This window comes from Acromyrmex echinatior, chromosome 11 (genome assembly GCF_024713525.1).
Source record: "Acromyrmex echinatior isolate Ae372 chromosome 11, ASM2471352v2, whole genome shotgun sequence".
NCBI classification, from domain to species: Eukaryota; Metazoa; Arthropoda; class Insecta; order Hymenoptera; family Formicidae; genus Acromyrmex; species Acromyrmex echinatior.
The window spans coordinates 1,616,376-1,638,334 of NC_141862.1; the positions used below are offsets into that span (position 1 = coordinate 1,616,376).

The following is a 21,959-nucleotide window of genomic DNA, read 5'->3' on the forward strand; positions in this document are numbered from 1 at the left end:
CTGTTTTTCCAGTGCATCGATATATCTTTATATATTACCTCACCAATATCTCATGCAACCTATGATATGCAGTTGCACATTCGTGTCAATTTTCATATATATAACAAATTCGTCGCGATAAAGCCTCTAAGTCTAATTCTAAGAACTTGACGTTATTTGTTCGTGCAAACTATGTACGTGTCTGTAGATTATTATTCCGTAAGTACAGGTTGCAAAACTTTCATATCAAGCAAATGTTGTCACGACTTGACAGCTTAAGACGCCATGTTACACTAAGAAATGGTAAAATATATGTATAAATTTCGAAATTTTTTATCGTTCTTGGCATAAATTCCACCTTACAGACACGTATTAATGTGTATACTTTAATCCTGGAAAAGGATTTTCGAATGAAAAAGAAAAAAATATTTATTATACAAAAATTATATGATTTAGTCGATAATACAGACGACTTTAGGATCCCCTTAATAATATATGCTAATAAATTTTCTGATGGGAGAAAATAATAAATTATATATGTTTCGCGCGACTGATACTTATCTTTTCTGTTTTACTTTTGCAGGTCACTAAATTCATCGCCAGACAGTTTCAATGTAGATTTAAATGTAGTGATATAATACATTATGCACAATGTCTCTTCTATCTATAAACATTTGCAACAAGAAGGGAATAATGATAATATATATATTAATAGAGCAGACCAAAATACGTAAATTGATTTAATATATCATGTCTTGGTAACATGACTTAGATTATAATTATACGTTAAGAAAAACATCAAATATTTTTTAATGATCGTGTAAATGTATGCGGATGATTGCAATATATGCATAGTGTCTGGTAATTCTACCGCTCGTGAGCAAGTAGAGTAGACTAAACTGGATCGAAAAGTATCATTTTGCAATTTTCACAATAATTAACGAGATATTAATTTCTAAAGTTCGCCGAATAAGTAATATCCACCCAGTCTATCGCCAAATGCAAACACACGATTAGATATGACCGTGTAAGATGTCTGTTTCGCAGCTCATACGTTACCAAGGCTGCTTGTAATAAACAATTTCTCGTCTTCTAACATCCTACGTGGGTCGTATTTCACCGCACGCTTATATTTGGCGATAGTCATGCTATTCGATCTTTAAAAATTAATATCTCGTTATGGCGAAAAATGATAAAGGATTTACCGACTCAGTTTAGTTCCCTTTACCTGCCCACGAGCAGAATTTGTCGGCAGAATTACCAAATATCTTGTATATAGTATATTAATATGGTTCATCTAAAATTAATAGAAAAGAAAATTAATAAATAATATCGCCAAGAGAGCAAGACTTTCAAGAAATAAAAGAAAGATTTTGTGATGTTATAAGCAAGATTTGTTTATATGTACAATGGGTCACTGAAAAGTTAGAATGCTTTTTTCCAATAGGTTTCGGAATACAGTCTGCTCACCGGAGCGATTTATTCTTACTTATGAATCTAATCAATTACGTACAACGGTCCAATCATCGACATGTAGTATTGGACAGGCATTAGCATCGAAACCATTTTGGCAGACCTAGAAAGAGATAAAGTGATACTTGGGTAGTAGTGAATCATGTAATCAAGGGCCCTGAGGTTAAGTTGATACATCTGTGCTCAGAGTTACTTTTGCACAAAATACACACGTAGAAACCATATTTCAAGTTTTATTTTGTATCTAATAATTAATAATGTAAGTTTAGAATTATCTATATATTGCATTAGTACCAGTCAATACTTCTGTGATGGCTCCTGACTTTAAAGAATACACTACTGTATTGTCCTCCCTCTCATGAAACATAATTTGACCATTAAGAGTAAATATCTACTTTACTCTTTCTAGGTCCGTCAAGACGAAAGATCAAAGAAATTTCGCCCATGTCTTCGTCCAGTACTGTATCGATGCGTCCAACCACTCTATGAACAAAGCTGAGTTCTGAAACCCATTAAAAAAGTGTTGCAATCTTTCTGTGACTCACAATAGTTGCTTTCCATTTGCATTGATTCTCACTTATGACGTCATAACTTAATTGAATGGGCATTCCTTTTGCATTCTGACAAGTGAGATTCAACTGAGTTTTTACTTATAAAGTCGAGATCATGTGCTTGAGGCTTAGTAAGCCTCGTAAGTTTACTTTAAAAGTGAGATTATGAATCTATATTGTCATGCGATAACTTTTTACTAAAATAAGCAAGTTAAGACGTCATTAATCTGAGTACGAAATACTCGGCTCATTTTCAGATTCAGCTTATGTGTAAATGGAAAGCAGCTTATATATATGTCAAATAGTGTTTTCCGATTGAATTTGCAGCAACCTGAGTTGAATTAATGTTTTGCTATTAGCTGACATTACATATTCTTCTGCTGACATTTCATACCAATAGACGAGCACAAAGCGTCATTAATTCAATCCAGGTTGATATAAACCCGATCGGTCCAAAAACGCTAAAAGTTAGCCAATTAAAAATCAATTATATAATGACTCGCCTATTCGACACTCTTCTTTCTGAAAATCGGTATACATATTCTCGGCATTGCCTCTGATGCGTTATCATTGAAATCGTACACGAAAACAATAATATTCCGCTTCGAAAACTATAACTGTCCGACAAAAATAATTTTTTTTCTTCATACATAGAAAACTCAAATTGTCCGCAAAAGTAGAGATAAGATGTAATACAGGCGTACGTGTTGTTCCGCGATATCAAATCATTTATGTTTTTTACATGCATTTAAAGTTTTATGCACATTTGAAGAGGTTATTACGATCATGGTGCAAGATAAAATTTTGCGAAAATAAAATTAAAGCGATTGCTCAAAATTTTCGATCTTTCTATAAAAGCGATCAATATATTTCCCTTGAAATTAGCTGCGTATAAAGTTGAGGCTCCGATTGAGGCCTACAACGCTTATATTGGGTCATCTAAAAAGTATCCGCGGTTTTTTGTCACTAGATGTGTGTTGATGGTCATATATCTAGTGACAAAGTATCGCGGATACTTTTTAGATGACCCAATAAATCGTAGAAAACTGTAGCGCGGTTATTTTTACAATTTTTTGGGCAAGAACAGAGCTGAAAATCATAAAGAAAATGTAACTCAAATGATTGCTGCATTTCGTAAAATAGGAGTTGAAAACAGTATCAGGCTGTTCCTCGCCCTGATGAAGTGGATTGCAAGGTTCACGAAACGTTGGCATTCCAAGAATGGATTTGAAAGAAACCCGCGAAACGCATAATCTTTATAAGAGTTGAAAACTATTATACTATAATACTTTTTGTACAATGATTTGAATTTCTTTCTCGACAACTTGGACGATTTTAGTGACGAGTTTTCATCAAGATATTACAACTGAACAACGCTTCAAAGGAAAAGACTCTCGTCACATACTTAGCAAATACTGCTAATTGATTTGACGCGGCACACAACAAGATCAGCATAAATGCCATAATAAACGTTCGTGTTTGCTCACAAAATAATTTTTTTTTGTACATTCAATTAATAAATTTTTTAAAACTTTAAAATTTAAATTAACTTCAATAACTTTAAATTTAATTTCCTTTATCGTAAGAAAAACGAGTAATAAATATTGTATTTAAATTAAGTCATGCAATGTACATTTTTTCATTAATATTCACAAAGAAAATCATAGAAAGATTAAAAAAGGAGAAATTTGAGTGATTTTCGACAAATGTCAAAAAAATGATATGATATCGCCAACGAAACGCCGATACTAGATTTCATCTCTACTTTCACGGGCAATTTGATTTTTTCATGTGTGTCGCATATGTAACATTCCGTAAATTACATTTTCTTTTTTTTTCGATTTTCTCGAAAGGAAACAAAAACGAGCATATTTTTAAAGAATTTCTTATTTTCTTTTTTTTTTCTTATTTTCTCTGGATTCCCTACACTTCTGAAGTTTGGCCATTTAAATTCGAGACATCCTATATATGTATATACAGAATGTATTTTAAATAATGCATTAAGATTCTTGAAAACTATGGTACATACGGAAAAATGTTTCAAACAAAAATTGTTCGAAAAAATAATTCGAAGAGAGACATAAGAAGACACCATTGATTTGACCTTGGGTAACATTGTTAAGACCAGATCAAAATCATTTTGAATTTTTTTAAGTGGATTTCCACATTTTTCATTACATGTTTTTCGCTTATTTCAAAAAGGTTTTCAAAACACTATAATAAAATTCTTTTTCATTAAAAACATTTCGAGTTATAAGACTCGAAAGTGTTGACAGTATTATTGACTTTAACATTACTCAAGGTATCCAGCCAACGACTAAAATCTCTTGAATGTTATTTAGAATCATGATCTGAATTACATTCGAAATCGAAGCCAATAGAAGTTGTTCCTCTTATTTTCATTTTTACGTAAATAATCCAAATTGTTTTACAAATGGCTAGAGATGAGAATGATCAAATTTGACGGAAATTTGCTCGATAAATTACGGTAAATTAGTCAATAATTTTTGAAGGCTGATAAAATGGTAATTTTAAAAAAATTACAAAAATAAAATAATTTGATATAAAAGCATTTAGCTTTTAGTTATTAAATTCACTTTATTTAACTCATAATGTCATTTTAATATTACATATTGGTATACAATATAATATTGTATATTGATAATAATATTATTGTATTTCTTTTAATTATTATATATTGATAATTAAAAGACTAGGTAGTCTGAATTAAAAGAACTTTAAATAAATTTTTTTTATTAGGATTCTGAAAAAATGTGTAACATAGTAATCTCTGTTTGTACATATTATGATTTTTTGTTTGTATTTTTATATTTTTTATTTTACATTTAAACTTATAAAAATTATAATATAAAAGGGCTACGAACTAAGCTGGATGTTTTATGCTAATAACTTTTATATAAACAAATTTATTGATGATATGATAGACAATGTTAAACAAAGAAATCAATGTTGATGATATAAAATATAAACAAAGTTTAACAAACGTTTCGATCTCAATCGGGACAATTCTCAATGTTGAATAAGTTTAAAATGATTACAAAAATCGCAATACTCGCATGTTCAAAAATTAATTTTCTGGTGTGTAACGGTGTAACTTGATCAAATTCTTGGAAGCAATTTCATAAATACATATTTGCCATTCGATTTACAAATTGTCATATGTGTCATTAATGACTTGATCCCGATAATAGTCGTCTTACTTTCATCGTTGCGCTTCACAAAGACTTTCGATACCGTCAATCATGACTTATTTTTAGTCAAACTCAAGTTATACGGTCTTTCTTATTCGACCCTCTCGCTAATCTGCTTGTTCCTTACAAACGCAACAAATCCTCATATATAATCTTTTTCCTCTTTTCTCTTCTCCTCGTGCCATTCTCTCTGGAGTATCCCAGGGTTCCATTCTCGAATCTTTATTTTTTAATATTTTTGTCCCTGATTTGTCTAATATTTCTCTGTCCTCTAAGCTCTTCATGTATGCAGACGATGTAATTTTTCTTAAATCCTTTCACCCATTCGATACTTTAGCAACCTGTTCTGCTATAAATACAGATTTAAAATCTTTTGTCGAATGGTTCACTAATAATGCGTTACATCTCAATCCTTCTAAATCATCCTTATTGATTGTCGATTTCTCAACATTGTTATCCCGTATTCAGTCCTTCAATATTGCTCTTAACTCTGTTCCAATTCCTCGCTCCTCCTCTTAAGATTTTTGGTATCCATGTTGACTCTTCATGAACGTTCAAGTCACACGTGGCCGTCAAGTGTCTGCTTATACACGTTTATCTTCTTTATCCCCTTCGCCACTTTTTCCTGTTCTCAAAAATTCTTCACTTCTCAATTACTTGTTATTTCATTATTTGATTACACGGATGTTGTCTACGTTCCGGCTCTTAATCAACAATCGCTAAATCGTGTACAGCGTATCCAAAATTCTTGTCTCTGCTTCTTCTATTACGTCCATAAATATGACCATATATTTCCGTATTACCAGAGGTCTGACTGATTTAAGATATGGCAACGTTTTATTCTTCATTTGTGCTTTTATTTTCTCCTTTGCTCCAATACTCCTCTATCTTTATGACGTCTCCTTCAATTAAACTCTGAACATTATTTCACCCCCTTGTCATCACACTAAGATTATTTGTTCATACATCGTTTCACTAAGTTCCGCGCCGCTTTCTCCTACACATCAGTCAAATATTTTAATTCTCTTCCTGATTCAATAAAAACCTCTCCCTCTTTGTTTTCTTTTCATTCCACTGCCTCGCGTTTCATCACTCACAGTATTTAAGCGAGATTGACGTAATTGATGTGTGTGCGTGTGTGTATAATTTTAACTATTGGTTCACTTCTCATTGTACTGTTGTTTAGTTCTGGGTTTTTTGTTTTTTTTTTACTGGTAAGCTTTATAATAGCAGTTTTGCTAATGTCTAATCACTTGCAAGCTACTATACTCTATTATTGTATTTTATTTTATTTTATGTTTATGTCTATTATAGTCTATTGTATCATATTTTATATCTATTACTTTATTAACATGTAATCTTTTTCATAGTGCTTTGCAATAAACTAATTAAATTAAATTAAATTAAATTAAATCTCAAGAATAGAGTCGGTACATACAAAATAATAATTTGAAAACAACGCCTCATGCCTCTTATAATAACTGCCAACGTATAAAAAGTACACATATATTATAAATAAAGATTAGTCCGCGTGGAAATATAAAAGTAATATAAATATGATACATTTATATAGATTCCGTATGTTAATATAAAAGTAATATAAATATAAAACAAAAATTATGCAGTCATTAAATTTCGAATAATTAAAAAATTAAAATTATTAAAAAATCAACACCTGTAATTTATTTTTTTGTACATCAGTGTGAAAAATGTTAATATGAAGTACATATGTACATATTTTCTAAAGAATATATGCATTAAGCAAAAAGTCTTGCAGCCAGGAAACTCAGAATGGTAATGTTATGTAATACAAACGTTATAATGATTTTGATATCCGTTTATTCCAACGTTTAACTCGTTCCATAATCTTAGATTTGTAGAATCCATATCACAAACAATAGCTATAACAATATAATCAATATCATACAATCTACAGCAGTGTAAATAAAATATTCTTAGACATTGCCTGGTCAAAATCATAATAGATGAGTTGTTTCCATTTATTAAATAAGCCACGAGCAACGAATTGACTCGTTTTATGAGGTCCATAAATCTTTCTTTCGAAATCGATTTGATTGGAAATATATATTTCATTGAATGACAAGACGGTAAATTTGTCCATTCTATGAAAATTATGTCCCTTATTTTTCATAATATTCAAAACATCTTTTAAGATGCCAGGCTGTACATTAAATGTTGCACACTAATTTTGCACGGTTGACAGACTTGGTAATGGTACATTCTTTAAAAATTAGTAGGCTTTTGGACTTGCAAGTGATCGCAATGCAATTACAGAAGTAGGGGAGACCGGGGACAAAAGTAACATTTTGACTTTGAAGTGTTATAACAGTTAAAATATAATATTTACATTTAAAAAAGTATATACCGTTAGATGTAAAATTTATTTAACTACAAAATTTTCTTTGATTCAATTTTTTAATATAACTAGAAAAAAGTTATGTTTGTTTAAAGACTATGAGAAATTTTGTTACAAGCATCCCAACCCCTGGGACGATTGTAACAGTAGAGGGGGTCAATTGTACAACACTATTTATAAATAAAATAATGGTTATTTTATTGGTTTTATTAATAAAACTCTTATAAAATTAAAATATAAAGGAATAACGTATAAAACTTTACTTTTTTGTTTTTCAATAGTATTGGGTCATCTAAAAAGTATCCGCGGTTTTTTGTCACTACATGGTATTGATGGTCATATATCGGGCAACACTAATCCGATTGTGTCAAACGAACGCGCGTCTGAAAGATGACATTTTAGGTTACATTTTTTGTAAACAAAGTTTGGTGATTCATCAATCGTGTCAAAAGTTATATTGGTTTGAAAATGAGTGAAATATCTGAAGAAATACGCTATGTGATACTTTTTTACTACAAAAAAGGCAAAAACACAGCACAAACATGCAGACAAATTTGTGAAGTTTACGGCGCGGATGCTGTAAGTGAACGCAGGACGCAGGAGTGGTTTGTTCGATTTCGTTCTGGAAATTTTGATGTCAAAGATCGACCTCGCTCTGGTCGGCCAGTCACTGAAAAAGTCGATGAAATTTTGCAACTGGTCAAGCAAGGCATGTGAGCTGTTAGGAGATAGCCAATGCACTAAGAATCAACCATATGACAGTTTGGAATCATTTGAAAAAGGCTGGCTACGCAAAGAAACTCAATGTTTGGGTGCCACATGAATTAACGCAAAGAAATTTGATTGATCAAATTTCCATCAGCGAAACACTACTAAAACGCAAACGAAATCGATCCATTTCTGAAGCAAATCATCACAGGCGATGAAAAATGGGTGAAATGCAAGAATATTGTTCGTAAAAGATCATGGAATAAGCGCGGCGAACCACCACAAACGATTTCAAAGCCTGGATTGATGGCAAATAAGGTGATGCTGTGTATATGGTGGGATTGGAAGGGAGTCGTCCATCATGAGGTGTTACCACATGGCCTAACAATTAATTCAGAGCTCTACTGTTCACAACTGGATAGATTACAGGAAGCAATTAAGGAAAAACGACCAGAATTGATTAACAGAAAAGGTGTTGTCTTCCATCATGACGCCAGACTACACACATCTTTGATGACGCGCCAAAAATTGAGGGAGCTTGGTTGGGAAGTTTTGATGCATCCACGTATAACCCGGACCTTGCACCGTCTGTTTCGACTACCATTTGTTTCGATCTCTGCAGAACTCTCTTGATGGAAAAACATTGGCCGACAAAAGAGCTGCCGAAAATCACTTGAAAAAGTTTTTCGCCGATAAACCATAAAAGTTCTACACGGATGGAATTATGAAATTACCCGAAAAATGGCAAAAGGTTATAGATAATAATGGCCAATATATACTTGATTAAAATTGATTTTCAATAAAGAAAAATTTCATTCAAAAATTGAACAAAAAATCGCGGATATTTTTTAGATGACCCAATATTAGACTTCTTTGGTTTACTTTGTAAATTTTTTTTTACCCTTTTGTTTTTCGTCATACTCAATCCGTATATTTTCTTTTTCTGGCGTATCTGTATAGATGGCTGATTTTCTTTTTTTCCTTTGTCGTGTTGATTTTCTAGGAGGAGCTTTGGGAAATGGTCTAATATTTTTTAGGGAAAATACAGTAACGTTGTCTGACCCTTATTGGAATTTTGTATTGGTCTTAGCTGTTTCAAGAATAGGCGAAACAACAAAATTAGATATGATCGGCAATCTTTGGCTTTCATTATCAGTATTTGTGGATATCTGATATTCAAGAGAAGCTTCATTTCCGATGAATGATGTTTGAGGTTCAGTATCATTATTTGTAGATTGTGAACTTACAGAAGAATGTAGAATATTTGATTCAGACATTCTATCAGTAACATATAATGGCGCAAAATCTAACTCACTAAATACATATATCTCTATCAAATGGAAAAATCCCAGTACAATTAAATCCTGTCTGAATATTATTTTAAGTAAGCGCTAGAGGCAAAGCTGTTTTTACAATTCCTGGGATATTGCATATGATCATTGTTTTTCCCGGATTATTTCTCGTCCAATTATCATAGGCAGAATTGACAGCTTTTTTGAAAAGACCATATACTGAACGATCTAACGGTTGCAATTTATGCGAACAATGTGGAGAAAACGACAAAACTACAATACCATTTTCTTTGCAGAAATCTAAGGATTGTATAGATATGTGTGAAGAGTGATTATCAAGCAAGAGTAAAACTTTATAATTCACTGATGAATTAATATAACTTTGAAAGTGTTCAAAAATATAACTTCAAAAATATGAGGAATTCTTCTTCCTGCATCCATCCACTGGCATTACCAGCTCCGATACATCCTATAGGATCATCTGTCACAAAATATTTTCGGTACCGAATCCGCGAAAAAATGAGCATAGGAGGAATAGAATTTCCTATAGCATTAATTGCTACAGTAACCGTAACTAATGTTCCACGTTCCGCCGATGTCAGAGCTTCAATTTGTCTTGTCCCTCTCTTTGCTATAACTCTATTAGATCGTTGGACAGTAGTCACACCAGTTTCATCAATATTATATATGTCTTTAGCTTCAAAATGATATTTATCTAACACTTTTGCCAAATTGTCAAAAAATAAATTAATATTTGTAGGATTAAAAGGTAGTATACAAGAAGGGCAAAGAGTCAATAACGTATAAAAGAATTTTAATTTAAATAAGCAGAATTAATACAAAACAATTATAATAAACAAACGTTTCAACTCCAATTGAGTCATTTTCAATGTAATCTTAAAATAATATAAATATCGTTCTAAATTAAAAATGTGTACATGGTCTTACAAAATTATTACAATTCCTTAATATCAAATTTTTCATTCTGTACGCTGCGAGTCATTTTTATCAAGAATTAACAAAGTCATAAGAAAATTCTGGAAAAGTAACTTTTTATTTAATAAGCAAATTACTGTAAGCAAATTTGCAAAGGTAACAAGCAACTGACTTGCACGATGTCAAATAGAATGTCAAGCAGAAAAACATTATCGAGAACGAAAAACGGCAAAATAGGGGGGAAAAAGGAAAGAAGATATTAGGAAAGAGAAAGAGAATGTATAATGTCAGAATACAATTCCGGCAAAGACTCCGTATCATTTTGTCTATTTATTCCATGTTTCTATTTTTTAATATGGACCATTTCAGATATCAACCTTTTATTATATGAAGGCTCTACATCTAATATATCTACTTTATTCCATTTAAAGTTATGATTCTCCTCAATACGATGGTTGGAAATCATTGATGGAGATTTTGAACTTATATTGATATCAGAAACATGTTCATGCAATCTGGTCTTTAATTGTCTTTCAGTTTGGTCAACATAACTGACATCACAATCCTCGCAAGATATTCTGTAGACTACATTTTGAACGTAGTTCTGAACGTGTTCCAAATCATCCTTTCCTCTCTTTATGAAACTTCTTAATGTGTTAGGAATGGTAAAAGCCAATTTACAATTAAACATGTTAACAATAGGTATAAATCTTTCGGATATCGTATTGACATATGGAATCGTAAAAAAATCTCTCAGTGTCATCCTTATTCTTATTCAAATTATTAATCTTGTTAATGTGATATTTAATTCTATTATGAATAGTCGAAAAAATAAAACGGTAACGGATATCCATTCTGTAAAAAAATCTTAATAGCATCAATCAAATTATTTCGTTGGAATTTCGGATGACACAAACAAAAAATCTTATCCACAACTCCATAAATTATATCTCTTTTATGACAAAGTGGATGATGTGAATGGAAATTAAGAAATCTACCGGAAAAGGTTGCTTTACGGTATATATCAAAAATAAGATTCCGTTCTTCAATAATCAACATCGTATCTAAAAAACTTATTTTTCCATCAAGGCCAATCTCCATAGTGAACTGCAATCTAGTGTCCAACGAATTAAAAATATTCAAAATATCACCAACGCTCTCAGACGGAGCAACTAAGATAATATCATCAACGTATCGATAAAATAGCAGTCGACAAGGCAGCATTCCGATAGCCATTTTTTCAAAGTCCTGCATAACCATATTTGCAACAACAGGTGACAAGGGTGAACCCATGGGGGTCCCAACTATTTGCTTGTATATTTTTTTATTAAAGATAAAAACTGTAGAATTTAATCATTCGAAAGGCAATCAAAAATTCGTCCAAAGGAATTTTAGTTTTCTTGAATATAGCATCCCACCTTTCAACCACTCTATCAGATGCCAAATCTATAGGTATATTAGTAAATAGAGATATCACATCCAAGGAAATCAACATAGAATCTGGTTCCAGTTTAACATCTTTAAGTTTATTAATTAAGTCAAAGCTATTTTTTATAAAACTAGGAGTTTCTGGTATAGAATCTGTAATGATATTATGCAGAAACAATGATAGATTATATAATGGGCTATTTAAAGATGAAACAATGATTCTCAGAGGATAATTTTGTTTTTGTATCTTCGTTAAACCATATGCTCTAGAAATGATCAGTCATACGCAACTTTCGATACGTCAAGTCATCTATTAATTGTTTTCCTTTCTATCTACTAAGCATGTTATGTAAATCACTCGTAAGTTGTTTTGTAGGATCTTTAGTTATCATCTCGTATGTATTATTATCTGAAAGTATCAATTCCATCTTGGATATGTAATCTATTATAGTTTATTTTGAGCAACAGTAACATTTATCTGCTTTAGAAATTAATATTTCAGGATGATTTCTAACAAATATTTTTGTTGTTTTAAACCAATCAAATAATAATTTATCATTCGAACCGTCCTAGGAAAATCATTCTGAAACTTCTCCAGAATTGAAACCATATTATTTCTAACGAAATTTATTATATTATTCTGCCGACCAATAATATTATTTTCAATATTCTTAACGAACTCAATTAATGTTCTATCAATATTATGTAGTAATCGGAAGGCCAAAGCTTTCCCCCAACTGAAGCAGATACTGGACTTCTATAGGAATGTCAATATTGTTTAAATTAAGGAACCATTTGTTATTTAAAAAATCTAGAGGAATCGCCTCTTCAAAGAATTCAGTTGAAATATGTATTTTTTCCTGTAAAGAATTGTCATTACTGACATTATTAGATATAATTTTAACAATTCATTATTAGAAGCACAAACATAAGAAATTGGCTTAATATTTGCTCTTTTATTTTTCAAATCTTTTTCCTTTAACCATTTTCAGAATTTTCTTATCTATTTTCCTTGACAAAAGTTAAAACCGTTAATATTGTCTAAATATTTAAAAAATTCACAAACCATGGAGACTGGCAAAACATTATGGATTTTTAAGGAATAATCAAAGATGCACATTCTGATACAATGTAAGTGACTGTAAGAGTCTTTCAATTCTGATTACAAAATTGCTTTCACATTATTAACCTGTATTCTCTGAAGTCTTCTGTAAGAATGATTATTATACAAAGCTAAACTTCTAATATTCGTGTATCTTTTTAGATATAGAGGAACTAAATTATAATTGTAGGATTAAAGCTCTAGAAAGACTAATAGGTTGTGGACATCTTATTGATAATTCAAAATTTCTCTTCATAAGAAAACTTCATAAGAAAGAAGAAAACCAATCTTGACCGGCTAGACAGTTTTCGTCCCATTGAGGAGGTCTCTTCAAATTATATTTTTTGACTAACTCATAAGCCAATCGCCGAATTTCTTTAGGCGAAAAACCGTAGCATATTTCGACAGCTCTTACAATATAATTTATCATGATCTTTTCTTGTTTTGTAGTAAAAATTTTATTGCAGCTTTTATATCCCATAGTAACAGAGAATTTTGTATCATCTTTCTCATTCGCAAAATTTTTCTTCTTTTTATATCTCATCAGAGATACATGGCACAAGTTATACTTTTTTGCAGCCGCACGAATGGATAAATTGTTCTTTGTAATCTTTTCAAGTGCCTGTTCATATAAAGACATTTCTTTTGTGCCTCGTTCCGTTTTGCGTTTCCTTGTTGGAGGCATTTTGCGAAAAAAAAAAATACAAATATTATAGAAAATATTAACATTGTTAGAGAGTCCTAGTAAAAAAAGTTGATAGATAACGATAGAAAAATCCTATCGTTTTAAATATGGAATCTAGTTCGTGAATTCACCAATTTGAAGTAGATCTTATAGGAATCTTGTACAAATCTTATAGAATCCGATAAAATACGATAGGATTCATATCCAATCAATCATGATGCTCGCGAAGTCAACGATAGAATATGATATAAATTTATAGAATACAACACGATACAAATTTATAGAAATCCTATCGTTCTCAATCGTTCTCTATCAACTTTTTTTACCAGAGAGTACATAACACATAGTCTCCTTTTTTCTAATCTCACGAATGAATAAGGTCCTTAACCTCTTCAATATCTTTATATATTTATAAGGATATACTTCTTTTACCTTTTTCTTTTATTTCTTCTTGCGTTTTTTTGTTAGCGGCATTCTATAAAAATGCATAACATTGTTTATAGAAAACATTATTGCCAGAAATACACAACATAAGTCATACGTATTCTTTCTTGCAGCTACACGAATGGATGACAAGTCCTTGATAACCTCTTCAAATGTCTGTATAAAGATTTTTTTATATAATATAATTTTTTTTTAATTTTGCATTTTTTTGTTAGCAATATTCTATAAAGAAAAGTACAAATAATACTAAAATGAAATAAAAAATAAGTTCGGAGATAATTGTAACGTTACAACTGACCCCAGGCATCGATGTTACTATTGTCCCCTAATGGTATTTTACGATTCATAATAAATTTTTAAAATAAAAGCCTAGATAAAAATCAATAAATATATAAAAAACATCAACACAGAGAATCATTAAAACATATTAAGATAATACATTATACCTTTGTTATAAAGAAAAAAAAAAATTTGAATTTTGTGTACCCAATAAAAGTTACTTGATACATGAAAAAATTATTTCTGCTTCTGCACTCGAGCACGTTCCGCGAAAATCAGCATGTAACGAATGATTCAATGCCTATCTGTTTATAGAATTTTATCACGTGGCCACATACATATATCTGTTATAGTTTAAGAAATATTGACGATGTTACTATTGTCCCGTGTTACTTTTGTCCCCGGTCTCCCCTAATATCTTCAAATGACCATCTTATTCGGATATTTTCTTTCGATGATATTAAAATTTTTATTTGCCCCGGAATAAAAACTTTCTGTAAAGCTGTTTCTTTAATTTGTTTCAATTTATTTATTTTCATTTGTGCATTAGATTCTTGCTGCATTTTCTTTTCCATTAAAATCAATTGTAAATGTAATTTCTCATTTCTTCTGCAAGCTTAGTTTTTTCTATTAATAACTTGTCTTTTTCTTTTTTTGATTTTTCTAATAATTCTAATAGCGTATGTATTATAACATTTTTCTTATAACCACTTTCTTCATTTCAATATACAAAATTGCATTTTAATACTAATGTGAAACACTAATTGTACTCTCTCCTCTCTCTCTCTCTCTCTCCTCTCTCTCTCCTCTCTCTCTCTCCTCTCTCTCTCTCTCTCTCTCCTCTCTCTCTCTCTCTCTCTCAATTTAAATATTATATGGAAATATAGATTACTTTAGAAATGATTATAAAAGACAAACATTTTAATATATTATAAAGAATAACAAAAGATAAGAGACGGATATAGATTATTATAAATTATGCTACATACATGGCTTTTTTTTCTGCAACATCTGAAAGCAAAACATCTTCACAAATATTCGGAACTGCGGAAACTGCTTTGTTTGCTCACAACCAATTTGTTCATTTCTGTACATAACATACAATTATATTTTAATACTTAAATTAATTTAATGAAACACCAATTATACTTATGTAATTTAAATTTATTATAAGGAAATATAGAAATAATAATAAAAGACAAACATTTTAACATAATGTAGTAACGAAAGATAAGAGATGAATATAGATTAAATTGTGACTTGTTTTATTGCAACATCCGAAAGCAAAACATCTTTACAAATATTCGAAACTGCAAAATTTGTTTGCTCCGAATGTATATACTGCTTTTCTCGCGCATACTGCAGAAGTTCTCCATAAGTTGGTATACCTGTATATACTCTGAAAAATATAAAAGTATTCATTTTCTTTTTTCTGTTTATTTAATTATATTATGTTTCTTTCTAAATTCTTTTGTATGAAGAAAATACACAATAATGATAAAATAAACAGGCAAATGAGAGTAAGTCTATATTTAACTGTAATTCGTGCACAACATAAAGTTCTATTTATTTAATCTTACATTAATTAGGAAGATACGAACGTTTCTTCCTAATTAATGTAAGATTAAATAAATAGAACTTTATGGCTTTATTCAAGCAATCATTGGCAAAGTGAAATTGGTATATATTAAAATCACAAATTCATAATTTGAGCCATTGATTTGCAATTTTATTTAACATTTTAATGTAAGATTAAATAAATAGAATTTTATATTGCGCATGAATTATCACATTGAATATAGACTTATTTTCATGTATCCATTTATTCAATCATTATTGTTTAAATCTCGAGAGTCCGTTATCATTATAAAAAGACTTACATTTTTATTCTTTTATTATCATTTTCACGTGTTTTTTTTTTCGTTTCTTTTCTAAATTTAATAATTTTGTAAGGATAGTTTTCCTTTATTCATCATATCTGCTTAGCAGATGTATTTTTACATCGTGGTTTTGTTCATATCATGTGGAAACAGTTTTCATTAAAATGAAATGATTACATATTGTTGCTAAAATTATATTGTATAATATTGTATAATATTTATTAGAATCAGTTTCAAGATTTACGGTTAATTCTTAACTACCATTCAACTTATTTCTCATCTATTTCTAGAATTGGAGAGAAATAAGGAATAAATTGAACCTCGGTTAAGAGTTAACCGTGAATTGTGAAACTAAACCTAACCTGTTTGCCTGTTTTTACCAACGTAGATTAACTTTAATTTCGATTTAACTTATTCTTCATCTTTATCTAATTCTTAGAACTAGAAAAAAATGAGTTATAGTTAAATCGAGATTAAAATTAAATCATATTGGTATAGAAACGAGCATTAGTCTGTCAAAATAATATGAAATACTATTATACGATAATAAATATTAATTATAATTTATCAGATTTAATTATTTCGCCTTCATTTTTTCCGCAAGCTTTTAGCCATTGCTGGAAAATAATAGGATCTTTCGAGAATTGAAAAAAGTTTATATTATCTGTCCGAATACGATTTTTGCAATTTTTATATAACAGCTTGGCATGATGCTTAAAAAATAGAATACAAATGTAGTATATAACAAAAACGAAGGAAAATTGCATGCAAAATTTATATAATAAGATATTCATTGTGTGTTATTTACATAAAAATACTTACAATATGTTTTTAACTTTTGCCTTTAACGCAAGGTGAGCCGTAAGGCCTTTTCAATGCGATGTAATGGATTTAACCTCTTCTAATGTACTATGTACATACAATGTCTCGCTTGGCAGTCGTATTAAACTCTGACATTCTCCGGGGCAATTTCTGATTGGCTATTATTATAGACGATATTATTATAGACGACTGCGCATCCACGGGAATGGTTCATCTGTATACTTACATCATGGTTACAATGTGAATTACAATCTTTCATGCACTGAATCAAAAATAGTTAAAGTATTTATTTGTGAGTGAGGAGCTGCTAATGATGATTTTTTTGTTAAACATTGTCCATCATATCATCAATATAGATGTTTTGATAAAAGTTACAAAACATCCAGCTTAGTTTGTAACTCTTTTTCATATTATATATTTACTATTTTAATTATTTGAACCGATTTTTTACTGAGTTCTAAATTTATCAAATTTTCATTTATTTGCTTGCTATTTTAGCGACTAGACTGTTAAGGCTCCTGAGTAATCATCATCACAGCCATATTGAATCGATGACTGACTGTCAGGGAGGATAAGCATAGTTTTCATCCATTTTTATAAACATTTTAAATCTCATCATTTTGTTTTATCCAAATTGTCTTTCTTTATAAATGACACGTAATAAAAATTAACATGTCATTTCTCGCTTCTGATGTCACGATTCAATATGGTTGTAGTGATTACTCAGGAATCTTAAAAACAATTTTTATTAAGCGCAGTTTTTATGCGCAGCAAAAATGTAACGTGATGCCAATTTTTCATAATTGCCTCCGCTGCATTTGCTGTGCATGAAAAGGAATAATGGCAACAGTATATATAAACTTGAATAGTTTAACCTCAAATATGTGTCTTTTATTTGCTCAATTCGAAAATTAATATGGAAAACTTAAAAAGCTAAAAACTTGTGATTATATGGCAACTGTTAGTGCAGTTACAATTTGAACAACTATCAGGTAATTTTAACAAGTATAAAAAGAAGAGCATAAGAAACCACAGCACAAGTTGTAGTTTGTGATATTTAATTATTATTACATGAATTAAAACATTAAACGTTTCGGCTACAATCTGACCATCTTCAGTAAATTCATAATATTCTTAAGACGCAGAGTTACATCTAATTGGCATTAAATTCAACCGTCGTATGTTGTAATTATATAAACGTGTTCATTTCTATTAGATGTTTCGTACAATAATGTTAAAACGCCCAAAGTCATATCACGGAAAGTATAGAACGAGAATTTCCAGATTCTAATTTAAAATAAATTCGTATATCATTAATATCTTCTAATCGGAATATAAAAGAATAGAATCGTTGCTTGTTTTACAGCAAAAAAATATAACAATGAATCTCAAGTACATCCTTTGCACAGATAGAAATTTGTCGTTACATTGTGTGTTATTAGTCATATCGTATATTTTACCACTATTTATATATATGAGTCAACAGTTTGATAATACCGTAATTATGAATCGGGAAAGTTACAGGGAGAAAATGTACGAGATTCTTAATGATCAGACTACACATAAATTAATAAATAAAGACCTCACTAATAAAATAACATTGGAAATTAGTAACTTACTAAAAAATTGGAAAAACAAGGGGTACATTGATCTAAACGTATACAAAAAAATTATATGTGTCTGATGGCGAACTTACGAGTTCTTATGGACTGCCAAAAATTCATAAGGAAGGTTATCCTCTAAGATTGATAGTTAGCTGCATTAACAGTGTTTTTTATCCACTGGCGATCTTCTTAAAAGAAATTATAGACAATTGTAATAAAAATAATTTTAGTTGCGTAAAAATAGTTTTGATTTAGTAAATAAACTCAATGGAAGGGTAATCGATAAAAATTTTATATTATATCATTTGACGTGGTCTCCATGTACACGAACCATCCTAAATTTCATGAAAAAAAACATCTCTGATTTAATTCACACTCTTTTAAGTAATATGTAGTTATCCTCTTAAATTCATATTTTCAACAATTAAAAATAGAATAAAAACATTGGAGAATAGAACTAATTCGCGAAGAAAATAATAATTAATGTGATTTTTATGCGAATTCAAAGAAAAAATTTTTCACGATACCATACTTAAGCAAAGTATCGGAAAAATTCAAAAAACTTTCACATATTCATGGTTTTAATATAGCTTATAAACCTATGAATAAATTGAATACATTTATAAAGACAGGAAAGGATCCTTTGCTTAAGGATGACCATTGTGGAGTTGTTTACAAAATTAATTGTTTAAATTGCGAATCGTCTTATGTTGGACTAACTAAAAGGAAATTAAAAACTCATATAAAAGAACATAAGGCTGACATAAAAAAATCCACTTCCGAGATATCAGTGGTTTCACGTCACCGATTGAATGAGATGCATGAATTGGATTGGGATAACATAAGAATTTTAGATACAGAATAATCATTAATGAAAAGAAGAATTTCTGAAATGATACATATAAAAGGCCAAACCAGTGATATCAATAAGCAAAGTGACACAGAAGGTTTGCCTGATGTTTATCTTCCTTTTCTAAAGAAAGATTTCTCTCTCATTTAATAAATAATTCTAGAACTTTCCAAACTGTTGACTCATATATATACATATAGTAGTAAAATATACGATATGACTAATAACACACAATGTCACGACAAATTTCTATCTGTGCAAAGGATGTACTTGAGATTCATTGTTATATTTTTTTGTTGTAAAACAGGCAACGATTCTATTCTTTTATATTCCGATTAGAAGATATTAATGATATACGAATTTATTTTAAATTAGAATCTGGAAATTCTCGTTCTACACTTTCCGTGATATGACTTTGGGCGTTTTAACATTATTGTACGAAACATCTTCTCATAGAAATGAACACGTTTATATAATTACAACATACGATGGTTGAATTTAATGCCAATTAGATGTAACTCTGCGTCTTATTATGAATTTACTGAAGATGGCCAGATTGTGGCCGAAACGTTTAATGTTTTAATTCATGTAATAATAATTAAATATCACAAACTACAACTTGTGCTGTGGTTTCTTATGCTCTTCTTTTTATACTTGTTAAATTTATAACGTTTATTTTTACGATTTATATCAGGTAATTATTTAGAATTATTTAGAATATCCCCATCATTTTAAATCTTAATAAAAATATACTCATTGTAAATGTACTCAATTTTCACATTTTTTGCAAATATTGCAGATTTTCTCAGCTTCGAATTCTTTGCTGTTCGTTGTTCGTTCGGTTAAATTTCAATGAGATGCGGCAAATGTATTTTGTCGCGGAAGTGCGTCATCTCATGTAAAATTTTTAACCAATAGCGAATTGCTGTCGCAGCGTACTGCATATGAAAAGTCAGAATAATTCTAGATGTACAATAGGTGATTTAAGCCGTAAGAAATTGACCAATTACAATCGAATGCGAGAATAATCGACTGTGATTTGTTCATTTCTTCATTAGGCTTAAGATTTAAAAACCTATTGATAGATCCAGACTAAAAACAAAGACACAATTACATAAAAAATAAAATAATCTTTCTGCAATTATACTAATGTCGAAATATCTAAACAAAAATATAGAATAATTTTAAGTAATCCAATAAAAAGCTAGATTTTAAAATATTATATAAAACAAGGATTGGAAATAAGACAGTTTAGATACATTTAAATATGAAGTGCCAATCTTAAAAAACTGTTATAAATTTATTGCAAAAAATATTGCCTCGGCCGGGAGTCGAACCCGGATCTCTTCTGTGTCTCGCAACATTCAGACCGTAGTGACGCTTCGTATTTAAAGTAATATAAAACAAGGAATTGTGTAAAAAAATACTGGGATTTTAAATGTGCTTTCTATTTTATGATCTCTTTTATGGTTTCTATTTTATTGTATTCAGGGTTGAGTGGTAGTAACTAAAATGTTAAAAGTTAAAAAAAAGTTAAAAAGTTAATGATTTTTAACTTAACTTAATTAATTTTAAATACATTAATTTAATTTAAATTAGTTACTTTTAAACTTTAATTTATTAACTTTTTTAAATTAAAAATTTTTCTATCTCTTAATATTTTTTTCTATAAAATTTTAAATAAAGATTTAGACATTTAACAATAGAGTATTAATTTAGAAGAAGTTCAATGATTAGAGATTCTATAATAAAAGAGTCACATCGTATAATAACCAGTTTTTATTGGCTCATTTTTTAGTACTGTTGTGTCCGAGCGTGGTGACTTCTCTCATATGCTTGTGTTGCGCTGTTCGTACATAATTCATATGAGATCTAAACATATGAGTTAACATCGATTCCGAACGACGAAGTTTTTGTTTAAAGAAGTATTCTTGGATACTCTCTATGGGTTGCCGCTTCCTTCCGAGAGGAAAAAGAGTGTATGAAAATATTTTGGGATAATGGTTATCTCCTAAGTTTGATATTTTCAACTATTAAAAAAAAGACCTTACAAAAAATTTGATCTTTTTAATCGTATTGATGATTTTATTGCTGATAAACAATTGACAACTCAAGAAGAAAACAAAAAATTTTTATCTATATTATTTATTCCTAATATTTCCAATAAAATTAGGAATTTCTTAAAACATATACCTTTTATGGCCTATAGAGGCATAAATAAGCTTAATAAATTTATCAAAATCCAGAAAGATGTGTTACCTCGATCTTCTCAATCTAATGTAGTATATAAGATTGATTGTAAAGATGATGCGTCGTATATTGGACAAACAAGCAGAT

At 29.9% G+C, this 21,959-nt stretch overlaps 1 protein-coding gene, 1 long non-coding RNA gene and 1 pseudogene across 8 annotated transcripts in view; 1 reads left to right on the plus strand and 2 right to left on the minus strand.

Moving 5' to 3' along the window:
• The window catches only part of LOC105144976 (Centrosomal protein 135kDa), a 59,902-nt gene extending 46,136 nt beyond the window's left edge, over positions 1–13,766 (plus strand). For all 6 annotated transcript variants that reach the window (XM_087411374.1, XM_087411375.1, XM_011054248.2 and 3 more), the window contains one exon: positions 563–13,766. In XM_087411374.1, coding sequence (XP_087267500.1) covers positions 563–617 — 55 coding nt within the window. In that variant the 3' untranslated portion in view covers positions 618–13,766. The remainder of the gene's footprint in view (positions 1–562) is intronic.
• Positions 6,361–17,055, minus strand: LOC147908008 (uncharacterized; annotated as a pseudogene). The gene is made up of 5 exons (XR_015546725.1): positions 16,924–17,055; positions 16,347–16,545; positions 15,720–15,865; positions 14,881–15,189; positions 6,361–7,515 (listed from the first exon to the last, which is right to left on the minus strand). The product of XR_015546725.1 is annotated as an uncharacterized LOC147908008 (transcript).
• LOC147908009 (uncharacterized) lies at positions 14,176–14,854 on the minus strand. Its single transcript, XR_015546726.1, has 2 exons — positions 14,285–14,854; positions 14,176–14,218 (listed from the first exon to the last, which is right to left on the minus strand). It is a non-coding gene; the product is annotated as an uncharacterized LOC147908009 (long non-coding RNA).
• Positions 17,056–21,959: the final 4,904 nt, after the last annotated feature.